The 12,509-nt window shown below is 65.4% G+C and overlaps 1 protein-coding gene across 6 annotated transcripts in view; it reads left to right on the top strand.

Moving 5' to 3' along the window:
* NACC2 (NACC family member 2) overlaps nucleotides 1-12,509 on the top strand; it is an 83,740-nt gene that overhangs the window by 37,768 nt on the left and 33,463 nt on the right. For 5 of the 6 annotated variants that reach the window (XM_070799554.1, XM_070799556.1, XM_019971095.2 and 2 more), the window contains one exon: nucleotides 6,579-7,522. In XM_070799554.1, coding sequence (XP_070655655.1) covers nucleotides 6,640-7,522 — 883 coding nt within the window. In that variant the 5' untranslated portion in view covers nucleotides 6,579-6,639. Of the gene's footprint in view, nucleotides 1-4,436; nucleotides 5,281-6,578; nucleotides 7,523-12,509 lie in introns of those variants that run through there. The other variant, XM_070799555.1, reaches the window with a different exon arrangement.

Genomic DNA, 12,509 nt, shown 5'->3' with positions numbered 1-12,509 from the left:
CTGGGGTCGGGGTGTGTTGGAGGTGGGGCCACAGCCGGGGACCCACGTGACCCTGAGGTTTTGGAGGCCTGTGCATCCCCTCCCCTGGGCACCGGGGACTCTCGGACTGCCAGGCACAGAGGCTGAGGTCAGAGTCTCTTCTCCGCAGCAGAATCCTGGGAACCATGGGCAAGTCCAGGCCTCGGTGCCGTCTCTGCCCAGCAGGGTCAGCCCCTTCCCGCCCCCGCCCGATGACCTAAGTTGCCCAGGATGAGGGGTTTTGAAAGCAGGCAGCTGGTTGGGGGGTGGGTGATCAAGTGTAGTCCCGGCCGGAGGCCTGGGCAGGAAGCTCACCCTCTGGGTACCCTGGTTTCCTCATCCGCACCCACCTGGAGGAAATAGGGCTGGTAGCCAAGCACACAGGTGGGGACCAGAGGGAGAGGCTCCTGGCAGCTGACACCCCACCCAGAGCTTTGCTGCCCTGCCCCGGCCCTTCCATTAGCAGCCCCATGGCGGCCCAGCCCTGCCTGGGGAGGTATTAAAAGTTTAATGCAAACCTGAGGCTCACACTGAGTGGGACCTCGCCCACCTCTTGGGGGGCTGGCACGCCCGACTGGGCAGCCTTGCTTCACCCAGGCACCTGGGCCTCCCGAGGGTCAGCCCCCAGGCCGCTTCCCCCTTGCCCTTCTGAGAAGCAGAGCGTCAGCCAGGGACTGGAGCTGGAGTGTCAGAGAGCCAGCTAACTGGAGACTGGGCTGCAACCAAGAAGCCAGGCCATTGCTCCAGTGGCAGCTGGCCAGGGGGAGCCCTCCCCCGCCCCCCATGCTCTCCTGTGGCCCCCGGGTGGGGGGGCCTGCCGTGGCCTGCCCCAGAGCCAGGGTGCAGGGGCTCCGGGGCCTCTGAGTGTATTCCTGGGGCCCTGATGTGCCCACGTGTGTTCGTGCTGACTCAGGAACCTGCCCGCTGCCCTGCAGGACGGACGTGGTCCTGGTGGGCATGACCACTGGGGCCTGGCCCTGACTCCGCAGTGCCCTGCCTTCTTGTCACCAGGCTGGCTGCCCCCCGACCCCTCCGCCGAGGTCCTGAGGTGCAGGGCCTGGAGGCTGGGCAGTGGGGCTGCCAAGGGGATGGGCCCTGGGCTGGGGGCCGGAGGTGCTCCTTTTACTGCTTCCAGAATGTTCCTGGCACACCGGCCCCCCCTTCCCCTGCAGTGGGTGCCTTTAATGGCTGTGCATTTGCCAAGGTCCAGACCTCTGATTAGATTGGTAAAATTAAATCCTGCAAAATAATTTTTATTTAATGTAATTTATCTCGCCTCCCTTTCCCTCGCCGGTAACGATCCTGCAGAAATGACCCGTTGCGTTCCTCTGCCGTGCCCCTGCTGCGGGAGGCTCTCGGGTCAGGGTGGGTGGACTCTGCACCCCCGCCCCAGATGCCCCTTCGGCCCCCATGTGCGTGTGTGTCTGCACTTTTGGGGCCCATACCCCCGCGTCCTTCTCTCGTCCACCTGGGGCCACGCTGCCTGCAAGGCGCCTGGTGATGCTCTGGTGGACGAGCCGTCATCCCAGGCCCAGCTCTCAGCCCTCCCTGAGGGAGGGCCCACAGAAGAGAATCCCCCCTGCCCCCCACTTCTTCCTTGGGAGCTCTTGGAGTCCGTGTGGAGTGGCACCCCACCCCCACCAAGGCTGGCACAGCTACATGGGCTGGACTCTGGCTTTGTGGCGTCAGGTTTCCCAAAGCGAGTTCCATTCTGAAGGGCCTTATGAGGGGGAGGGCTCCGTGGTGCAGTGGCTTTGAGGATGGCCGGGATGAGCGAAGTTAGGGGTCTCGGATGTTCCTTCCACATCTTCAGAACCTTCTGTAAGTAGCCAGCCCAGGAGTCCTGCTGCGAAGGGAAGAGAACAGGAGGGGAAACTGAGGCACAGAAGGAAGAGGCAGTCGTGTAGGGGTGAGAAGGGGAAGGCCCGCCCAGGTCCCCCACCTCTCTCTTCTCTGCCCCTGCCCGCGGGTTGGCCCTGGGCTCATCCCCGCCTCTCTCTTCTCTGCCCCTGCCCGCGGGTTGGCCCTGGGCTCGTCCCCCGCCTCTCTCTTCTCTGCCCCTGCCCGCGGGCTGGCCCTGGGCTCGTCCTGCTTTCACGGCCCTGGGTGTGTAAACCAAGCCTTTATTTTATTCTTTTCTCCTAAAGTTCAGCTTTGTTCTCACTCCGGCCGAGGCTTCTAAGAAAGCAACCTGAAACCTGCTTGGGCTGGGCTGTCTGTCCCGGGCTGGGCGGCTGGGGCGGCCGCCTCACCCTCACAGGTGGCCTGAGGACACGGCAACAGCAGGGCTGGCTGTCCCTGTCCCTGGGGACCAGGTGGCCTGTCACCTCGCAGCGGAGAGTGGCGGCCCCTCTCTGGGCGAACGGTCTGGCTGCAGCCCCAGGGGGAGGCCCGCGCAGCAGGGCTGGAGTGGTGGGGGCGGTCCCAGCAGGGAGCGTCACCAGATGGATTTTACACGTCACTTGTGCCAGGCTCCAGCTGGGCACTTTGCTAATAACGTCGTCTCCCTCAACCCCGCGGCCGCCTTAGGAAGGTGACCCTCACCCCCATCCCTGGCGGGCATCCTTTGCTAGATAGAGGCCACGGGACCTGCGTTCGAGGTGGCCGGGCACATGGAGCAGTGCCCAGTGGAACCAGGACGTGCTCTTGAAGGGGACAGCTCCATAGGCTGTCCCCTGCTCTCAGCTGGGGATCTGGCTGCTCCCTGCCCAGCCCTGGGCAGTTGAGACCCTCTGGGGCTAGTGCCCACTGCGCCTTTGCAGCCTCTGCCCACCCCTGCCAGGCTAGGTCACCCGTCCCCTCTCGGCACAGGAGCCCCATCTGGCTCAGGAGACCCCACCATGGTCTTTGGGAGTCTCCCAGCAGTGGGTGCAGGGGGCCATGTCGGGGGCCTGTCCCCACTGTGGTGTGTGTTCCTGGGCAGCAGAGCTCGTCCCTTACTTAGCCCTCCCTGGCCATGCCCAGCACGGGGTTAAATGCCCATCAGGTGTCGGGCAGACCCACCGCAGCCTCACCAAGTTCCCATGTGGCACTGGGAGGACTTCCCTGTGGAGGTGGCGCCTGAAGGTGGCAGGTCTGCTCGAGGAAGGGCCCGGGACGGCACAGGCAGGGGAGAGCTCATGGAGGGTGTGGCTCTCTCTGCTTCCTTGCCCATCACAGGTCCTGCTGTTCTTTGACCTGAGTGTCCCCCTGTTGCCCCAGGTTGGCTTCCTCTGTGCCCAGTCTGCCCCGCTTTCTGTGGCTGAGTGGGCGCAGGGGCCCATGCCTGTGACTCCTCACCCGAGGCCCCAACCCTGCATCTTGGGGCCGGTGGGCTTCACCTAGGCTCCAGCGAAGGGGGACCACCCGAAGGACACCGGGAGCCCAGTCCGGGGGGGCCTGGCGATGCTATGGGCAGGGGACACGCGAGTGGAGGTGTGCAGACATGGGTGTCTGCGTGGACCCGCGGTGTGGCCGCGCCCCAGATGCAGAGGCCGCCAGGGGAGCCGACCGTGTAGGGAAGAAGGGTCCTCAGTGCCTCGCTGAGATGCGGCCGCCCCACATGAGCCTTGAGCTGGGGGAGGCCCGGCCAGACCCCACTGTCCTCAGCCCACGTGGCCCCCAGGTCCCCAGAGTGCCGAGCAGGCGCCGTTTCTGTGAACGCTGCCCACACATGCCTGCGTCGCCCTCACCCCAGAGTTGTCCTGGGCCCCATACAGGACACACAAAGCCGCCTCTGCGGCCGCTGCTCCCTGGGCGGGCTTCCCACACCTGGACTTCCTCCGGCTCTCCATTCGGCGGCTTTTCCTACCGTCTCTCTCTCTTGGAAGCCGAGCCCCATGGGGTGTGAATGGGAAGGCTCCAGATGGCCGTTTCCTTCCCTCCGGATGCCGCGGAGGGGACCATGCGGGATGCCGCCCTGATGGCCATGATGCTGGGCGCTGCAGGGACCAGGCCTGCCTTGGCCGTCTCCTGTCTCAGCCCAGCCCCTCCCTGCAGGTGGACGCCCCGTGGGTGGGCAGGCCAGCGGTCTGCCCATGGGCCCACGAAGCTGGGCGGCGGGGCGGGCTGGGGGGCACCGTCCTCTCTTCAGCAGGGCAGGCAGCGTGCCAGGGACGGGCTCAGCGGTCCATGGACAGTGTGGGGCCACACGGGTGACCTACCGCCTCCCCTTGCCAAGTCCACGGGGGACCAGGGCTGGTTCTTCAGGGGGCTCCCGCCTCTGGCCACCGCGGGCCCGGCCCCAGCTGCCATCACAGAGTTGCACGACTCTAAGAGAGCTGTCCTGGCCAAGGCGGCGGGAGTTGGGGTGCAGAGTGGCTCGCTGGGTGGGCGAGTGGGATGAGGGTGTTGGGGCTGGACCATACGGCTCATGGCTCCCGAGACCCCAGCAAGTGGGGAGGGGGGCACTGGGGCCCTGCAGGGCACTGGGGGGCGGGGCCCTGGGCCGCCGCTGCCTCCTCCTCCTGGCTCCTCTCTCTCTCTCTCTCTCTCTCCCCTCTTTCTGCTCCGTTTCCCTTCTTTCCCTCCCCTTCTGGGCTACCCTCTCTCACCAGCTTCTGCTCTCTCTCGGACCCCCTGGCCTCCCTGCCCCCTCGCACGCCCCAGCCACCCCCCACCCCTTCCCAGGAGTCAGGCGGCTCTGCCAGCCCAGCAGACTGTTTGGAATAGTTTAAATGCTTTGACACTCTGGCTGTACTGGGTGGCAGGGTGGCAGTTTACTGGGTAATTCATATGCAAAACTGCACTATAAATTTCCAGGCTGTCTCAGTTGCCGTGGCACCACGAAGCGTCTCCCGCGTACAGTACGGTATTTCTGCCATCTTTGTTTGCATTGCAGTGAGTCATCAAAAGTCTGTCTTGTACCAACACCCGGAGCCGTGCATTCCTCTGGCACCAACACTCCACTGTTTTTTAAAGCCGGGGCTGGGAGCTGGCATTTACTTCGGCTCCCAAATCAAAGGCGGCTATTCATTCCCGAGAGCTGCCTGAATGTCCGTCTGCATCCGGCCTCTTCATTTGGATGCTGTGCGCTGCCCCGGAGAGCCGGGCTGGGTGCAGCTGAGCCGCGGCCCAGCCCCGCGCCGAGACTCGCGCCCCCCCGCCCCCCTCCTCCTCCTCCTCTCCCGGCTCTTCTCGCCCTCCCCACCCCAAGGGCTCCCGCTCCGTTTGCTGCATTCCCGGAGCAGCTGGTGGCTGCGGGCGGCCGGCCGGGCGTGCAGGCGAGCCTGCCCCTGCCAGGCTGAGTGGGCAGTGCCGGGGCCACGGCGGCAGCGGCCAAAGGTAGGTCTTCCCCGCCGCCGGTGCCACCGGCCGGGCCAGCAACTTCTCCGCAGCTGGGGGTGCGGTGGGGGCGGGGCGGGGTACTGCGGGCTCTCCCCGCTGCCCCCCCCCAGCAGCCGCCCACCTGCCCAACTCCTGTCTCCGTGCTCCGCCCTCCTTCGCCGGATGCCCGCACTTTCCTCCCGCGGGACAGAGCGGCCCTTTGTACCGGCTCTGACTGCGCGGAGTTGGGCCGGCCCTTCTCCGGCCCATCAGGCCCGGGGGAGTCTGGCCCCAGACCCCAGGGGCCGGCAGCACACCCCTGGCAGCATCTGAGCCCTGGCCGAGCCCTCCCCTGTCTCCCCCAGGACCCCTCTAGTCACCTGGGCTGGGAGCGAGCCAGCAGGGATTGGCTGGCAGCAGGAACCGGCGGGGTGGGGGTGGGGGGCCGGGAGGGCAGGCAGGTGGGGCTGCGACAGGCTCCCAACTCCTGCACTGGCCGCCCCGATCCCCAGGCAACTCGGGTCGGGGAGAGCTGGGTCCCAGAGTCGGACTTGCAGCTCGGGTCGGGGGAGTCCGCAGTCTCCTTTGCTCGGAGGGAAGCAGAGACAGCGGAGCGACTGAGTTCTCCCTGCCCCAGCTCTCTTCTCTGGGCGGCCCCCCCACCCCTGCCCGCCTCTCCAGGGGGCTGGGGGGGGGCGCTGCTTCTCACCCCGCAGGGGCAGGACTCTCCCCCCACCCCTGGCGGGCTCTCTGCATGGCTGCTCTAAGAGAAAAGGGAAAAAGCAAACCGAAACCAAAGCCTGAGAGGACCCCCCCCCCCATCGCCGCGGTGCCGGTGCTCTGGGTTCTGGCCCCTCCCTTTGCTGCTAACTTTCCTGGGAGAAGAGTTGTGCAGACAGACAGAGGCCCTTGCCCCTCCAGCGCTGTGGCTGGCCGGCCTGTCCTGCCCTTCTGTGTGCCCCGTCTTCGGTCTCCAGGCCTCTCCTCCCGGGCCCCGCCAGGAAGGGGTGTCTCCGGACCTCAGGGGCCCTGCGCTCTGCCCTGGGGTGGCATGGGGGCACCCTCACACACACCTGGCTGGGAACCCAGCTGGGGCTCCTGGGCAGTGCTGAGAGCTCTGCCGGGGTCCCGCTGCTGGTGGGTCTGCAGCCAGACCTGGTCTGGTGCATCATGGCTGGGGCAAGGTCGGGGTACCCTGGGCGGGGGGCAGGGGAGGTGGGCGCTGGGGCAGAGCCGGGTGGTGCGGAGCACGGCCCGGCCGCTGGACGTCCAGGAGCCCAACCCTGACCCCCGCACACACGCCCTGTCTCCTGCAGATGCGCCCCATCCGGCGGCTCCCTCGCTGAGAGTCTGAGGCCGGCCCCCTCGCCTCCCGCCATGTCGCAGATGCTGCACATCGAGATCCCCAACTTCGGGAACACTGTGCTCGGCTGCCTCAACGAGCAGCGTCTGCTGGGCCTCTACTGCGATGTTTCCATCGTGGTCAAGGGCCAGGCCTTCAAGGCCCACAGGGCCGTCCTGGCCGCCAGCAGCCTCTACTTCCGCGACCTGTTCAGCGGCAACAGCAAGAGCGCCTTCGAGCTGCCGGGCACGGTGCCGCCCGCCTGCTTCCAGCAGATCCTGTCCTTCTGCTACACGGGCAGGCTGACCATGGCGGCCAGTGAGCAGCTCGTGGTCATGTACACGGCCGGCTTCCTGCAGATCCAGCACATCGTGGAGCGCGGCACCGACCTCATGTTCAAGGTGAGCTCGCCCCACTGTGACTCGCAGACCACCATGATCGAGGACGCCAGCTCCGAGCCCCAGAGCCCCTGCAACCAGCTGCAGCCGGCCGCCGCGCCCCCCTACGTCGTGTCCCCCTCTGTGCCCATCCCACTGCTGACCCGCGTCAAGCACGAAGCCCTGGAGCTGCCTCTGGCCGCCGGCCCGGGCCTGGCCCCCAAGCGCCCTCTGGAGACGGGGCCCCGGGATGGCGCAGCGGTGGCCACCGGCTCGGCAGTGGCCGCGGGCACGGCCCCTCTCAAGCTGCCCCGCGTCTCCTACTACGGGGTGCCCAGCCTGGCCACCCTCATCCCCAGCATCCAGCAGGCGCCGTACTCCCAGGGGGAGCGGACCAGCCCCGGGGCCAGCAGCCTGCCCACCACGGACAGCCCCACCTCCTACCACAACGAGGAGGATGAGGAGGACGACGAGGCCTACGACACCATGGTGGAGGAGCAGTATGGCCAGATGTACATCAAGGCCACAGGCAGCTATGCAGGTAACTCACGGCGGGCCCGGCCCCTGCCACCACTGTGGCCTCCCGCCCACGGGTATGGCTGGGGCCCTCCGGGCACCTCCCGTGTGGGCACTGAGGCTGACCGGGCCTTAACCCGTGGCCTCACAGCCTGGTGGGGAGATGGGCACGTCCCAGAGACGTGCAGGGGTCAGTCCCAGCTCAGACCAGACGAGCTGGGGGGAGCTGACCCTGAGGCTCAAGCAGGAATCGGGTCCCTCTTGCAAGGCCTTAGCTGAGGACTTTATACAAAGTCGACCCTGGGTGAGATGGGAGGCCCTGGAACAGTTCAGCTGCAGCGGAGCGCGTGGGCCAGGACCCGGGCTTTCTGGACGGGTGAAAATGACTGTGGGCCTTGGGGGACCAGGGACCTACCCGAGGGCTCGCAGGGCACCGTGCAGCCCCGGCTGGCCCCTCGCCTGCTTGAGGCCTCAGTGGCCCCGTCAGTGAGGTTGCCCCCTCAGATCCATCTCTGTCACCTTTGACCTCCGCCCTTTGCCCCTCCCATGTGCTTTTGCCTCGAGGCCAGAGCGTCCTTGGCGCCTCCCAGTCGTGGCCAGCACTCCGGGGCTGCTCAGAAAGTGCCTCCTGAGTGCAACGAGTGCGTCCCGCTCTTGTTTTGGAAGGGCTCCCGCCTTTGGGATCATAAAGCCGGCACACCCTGACTTGAGACGCCTGGTGCTGCCTGTAAACTGCCCCACGGCCCCCAGAGAGGGTTCAGGATTCGTGGGTGGAGGGTCCCACCATCGGGGCCCCGGGTTGTGTCCCCCTCTGCCTTCCACGTTCCCCGAAGACTGGCTGTGTGTCTAGCCTGCCGCCTGGCCTGATTTGCATGCGGGGCCCGAGTCCAGTGACTGGCTGGCCGGAAGCTTGGTGCCCGTGGGGAGTGACCGCCCAGGAGCACTTCGGAGACTCTCTCCTCCCCTGAGACTGCCCGTGCCCTCACGCCCCGACGGGGCCAACGCTGTCCGCTCCCCCTCCGCCCTGCCCGCCGCCTTCCATTCCTCCACCTCCAGGCAGGCACAGGTCCATCGGTCCTGGGGGGACAGGGATGGGGAGCCGGGAGCACCGGCCAACTCAGGCCCTTGGGACAGCCGGTCCCCAGCGGCCGAGGATGGGGTGGCTGGGTCTCGGCTCTGGTCTGGCCCACCTGGGCCCCTCCCGGGGCCTCTTTCAGAGCTGCAGGGGTGGCGGTGCCCTGGACAGCTCCCGTGGGCTCGGGTGTCGTCTTCCCTGGAGTGCAGTACTTTATTTGAACACGTTTTTGTCATGTTTGTGTGAGTTCTGCAGGATGCTAGCACACAGACCGCCTCTATCTGGACAGGGTTTTCCTCTTCATGGTGGAGAGTAGGGCTTGGTGTTCCTGACCCCAGGAAACCCACAGGCTCAGGCTCCCTCTGCCCACTCCTGCCCCAGCAGTCCCCAGGCGGTGCCCAGAGGGAGCTGGGGTGGCTCCCAAGCCCCTTCCCCGGGATGTGCAGCCTCTAATGACTGCCCCCCACCACCACAAATGCTGGCAGCAGGACAGGGCTCAGCGGAGGGGTCAGGGCCAAACCTGTGAGGGCCCAGGGGCGGGGCTGCCTGCCTGTGGTCCTTGGAGGGGCGATGCCAAACCAGGAGGGGGCCTGGTACAGCTGCCTCCCCAGGGTCTTCCCCGCTCAGTCCACCCCGCCGTGCAGCCTCAGGCATTGACGAGGCGGAGACAGGGAGAGATGGGACAGGGTGCTGAGGGTGGTGCTGGTGTGCGGGCAGGGCGGTAGCTCGTCTGGGGGCACCTGCTGCTCTGGGTGCACAAGCCTGGCCGTCTCCTGTGATCTGGGATTTTCCAAGAGGGCCAGCGACAGTGGCTGTGGACAGCCCGGGGAGGGCTTGGGAGACCGAGCTGCCCCACGGCCTTGACTGTGCCGGGGCCCTCTCCCCAGCCCCTCTCCCACCAAGACCACACGCCAAGTCCTCCGGGGTGGGCACGGCTCAGCAAGTCCTGTGTGCCTGTGTCCTGCGGCCCCTGGAGCCCCTTACCCCAGGCCCCTGGGGGTGTTGAAGGTGGACAGGGTGGTGATGGCAAGCTGGGAGACTGGAGGGACAGTGGGCCTGGGACCGGCCCTGCCTCCAGCTGACCTGCGAGGCTCCGGACTGGGTGTTCTCCTCGATGAGCCCATAAGTGGGGCAGGGAGGGTGGGGGTGTGATTTCTTGGTTAAAATCTAGGTTATCGGCAGTGACGTGGCTGGCATCGCTGGGTGTCGGGCTCACTGGGAAGAGGGTTGTGGGGGAGGGTCCACGGGGGCCGGACAGGCAGAGAGGGCCCGTCCCCAGTGGCAGGCTGCTCCTTGGGTGCTGGCTTCCTGGACCCCAGGCTCCCGCTGCGCACTGGCCGAGTCTGGGTGGGCGATGTCCTCACACCCGCCACGGGCCGCTCGATAGCCAGATGCCCCTCTCCTGGCATCCGGACAAAGGCAGGCAGGTCTCCAAGCTGGTGGAATCTGGAGTGTTCAAAAGTGAACTCTTGGGGCTTTCGGGCTCTCTGGAGTCTCTTCTCCCTCCTGGCCAAGGGAGAGGGTGGTCTGAGTGACCTTCAGGGGTCTTCTGACCAGCACCCTGCGTGCAGGGCCGTGAAGGAGCCAGAGACCGAAGCCCCAGCCTCAGCCCCATGAAGAGCTACTGGCAGCCCCTGCTCGCTGGGCCCCCTGCTTGTAGAAGTCGAGGAATGGAGCGTTACAGATGAGCAAATGCATCTCAGTTCTCCAGCAGCCCCCTCTGGGTTCCTGTTCCCAGCCCGTGTGTCTCCTCCATCCTGGGCAGGTCCTGCACCGCTGTCTGTCAGGGAGATGCCCTGGTTGGTTCATCCACATCCCCATCGGGGGACACAGAGAGGTGGGGGATGAGCCACAGATGGGGACCCAGGCCGCCCTGGGCCCTTCCCCTGTTCTCTGCGGTCTGGCCACCTTCTGGCCTGCAGGCCCACCCCACCCTCACTGCGCAGGTATTGGGTCAGCAGGCAGGGGTGCTCCCTGTGGGCATTGAGACTCGGGTGCCTGGGTATTTATGCACCGGCCATGTGCTTCCACGTTAACCCTTTCCCCGGCGGGGACTGCCTCAGGGTGTCCTGCAGATGCGTGTGGACGCTGCTGGTGGGCCAGTGTGGCTCTGCTTCTCCTCCGGGTCTGCCTGCCATCCCCATACCTGGACACAGGGTGGACATGGCGGTGCTCAGGAGCGGGTGCTGGCTCACGGCTCCATGTCTGTTCCCAGGTTCTGAAGGTCAGCGCGGCCGCTAACCCATCTTACAGCTGAGGGGGCCAAGCCTGCGATATCCACCTCTCTACACAGAGGGGCCTCCCTCCAGCAGGACCCCCCAGCTGCCTGGTGATCACTGCTCCCACCCGCAGCTCAGAGCCCACGGGCGCTCGCTTGGGGGTCCCCACTGAGAAGGGAGAGACGGGTTGGTTCTGCAGGCCCCCTGCCGAGCCCCCACACTGCCTCCTGGACTGGGGGCGGGGTATCACCCCATGAAAGTGCAGCAAAAGCCCCAGCCTGTCTAGGGTGGGGGGCCCTGCCCGGGTCGGGGGGTCCTCTCTCTTTTGAGGTAACATCCTGTCAGCTCAGGTGAGAGAGGGGCCAGCACCAGATGGCTGTCCCATTGTGCGCCCCAAAGGCTGCCCCAAGGGCCGGCCAGCACCCCAGTGTCATCTGAGACTGGCCCCCAAAGGCTGCCCCGAGGGCCAGCCAGCACCCCGGTGTCATCTGGGACTGGCCCCCAAAGGCTGCCCTGAGGGCCGGCCGCCACTCCAGTATCATCTGACACTGGCCCCCAAAGGCTGCCCCGAGGGCCGGCCACCACCCCAGTGTCATCTGGGACTGGCCCCTGAGGGCTTCCAGGGGTGGCCTCCCCGGCCCCCTGCAGTGTCCCGTTTAACCCTCACCACCCAATGCCCTGAGATTTCTTCTTAAACCAGTTTTATTGAGATGTGACTTATTTACCCCAGTGACACAGGTATGAAATGTACCCATTTGAGATCTGCTGTGGGGCCGTTAGCACAGTCAGAGAGGACGTGTCCGTCAGTCTGGGGACGCTCACACCTCTTTGCAGGTACTGCACCCCCCCGCCAGCTGCAGGCAGCCTGGGATCTGTTTTCTGTCCTCTGGAGACGTTTGTCCGTCACCTAACCCGTCAAGCTGTCCGCACTCCAGTCTAGATGTAGCATCAGCAGAAAGACTCTGAGACTGCCTTACCCTTCCCACCTTCTGTTTATGTTAAGTGTTTACACAAAATAAAACGTGCCAGTTTCCAGCGTACAGATGATGAGGCTGGTCACTGTGATTCGACAAGCAGCACAGTCAAGCTTATGCGACAGTTTGCTCCCCTCAAAGCTGACCCAGATCGCCCCTACCCCAGCCCCGGCCACCACACACTAGCTTCCGGTCACCGTCGCTGCTGCGCAAGGGGGATCGCACAGAACGGAGTCTCTTACTCTTGACTTCTTTCACTTACTGCGTGTTGAGATCCATTCATCCCTGTGGTTCCGAGTGTGGGTGCCTGGGCCTCGTAGCTGCTGGGTCGTTCTCCCACGCCATGGACCTGCCACCAATGGCGGTTGTGTGCGGCTTTTCTCATCACGCTGCCGTGGACGTCCTTGTATAAGTGGGACTACGTTTTTGTCCGTCTGTTGAAATGGTTGGGTTTTCTCGTTAATTTATTGATGTGGTGTATCGCATCAGTTAGTTTTTAAATGTTGAACCACCCTTGTATCCCTGGGATAAACCCCACTTGGTCGTTCAGTCAGTCAGTCAGTCAGATCAGTGGCTCAGTCGTGTCCGACTCTTTGCGACCCCATGAATCGCAGCACGCCAGGCCTCCCTGTCCATCACCAACTCCCGGACTTCACTCAGACTCATGTCCATCGAGTCAGTGATGCCATCCAGCCATCTCATCCTCTGTCATCCCCTTCTCCTCCTGCCCCCAATCCCTCCCAG

The sequence above is a fragment of the Bos indicus genome, chromosome 11, assembly GCF_029378745.1.
Source record: "Bos indicus isolate NIAB-ARS_2022 breed Sahiwal x Tharparkar chromosome 11, NIAB-ARS_B.indTharparkar_mat_pri_1.0, whole genome shotgun sequence".
Classification (NCBI taxonomy): Eukaryota; Metazoa; Chordata; class Mammalia; order Artiodactyla; family Bovidae; genus Bos; species Bos indicus.
The sequence above is the reverse complement of the archived record's forward strand: the minus strand, read 5'-3'. Positions and strand labels throughout refer to the sequence as shown.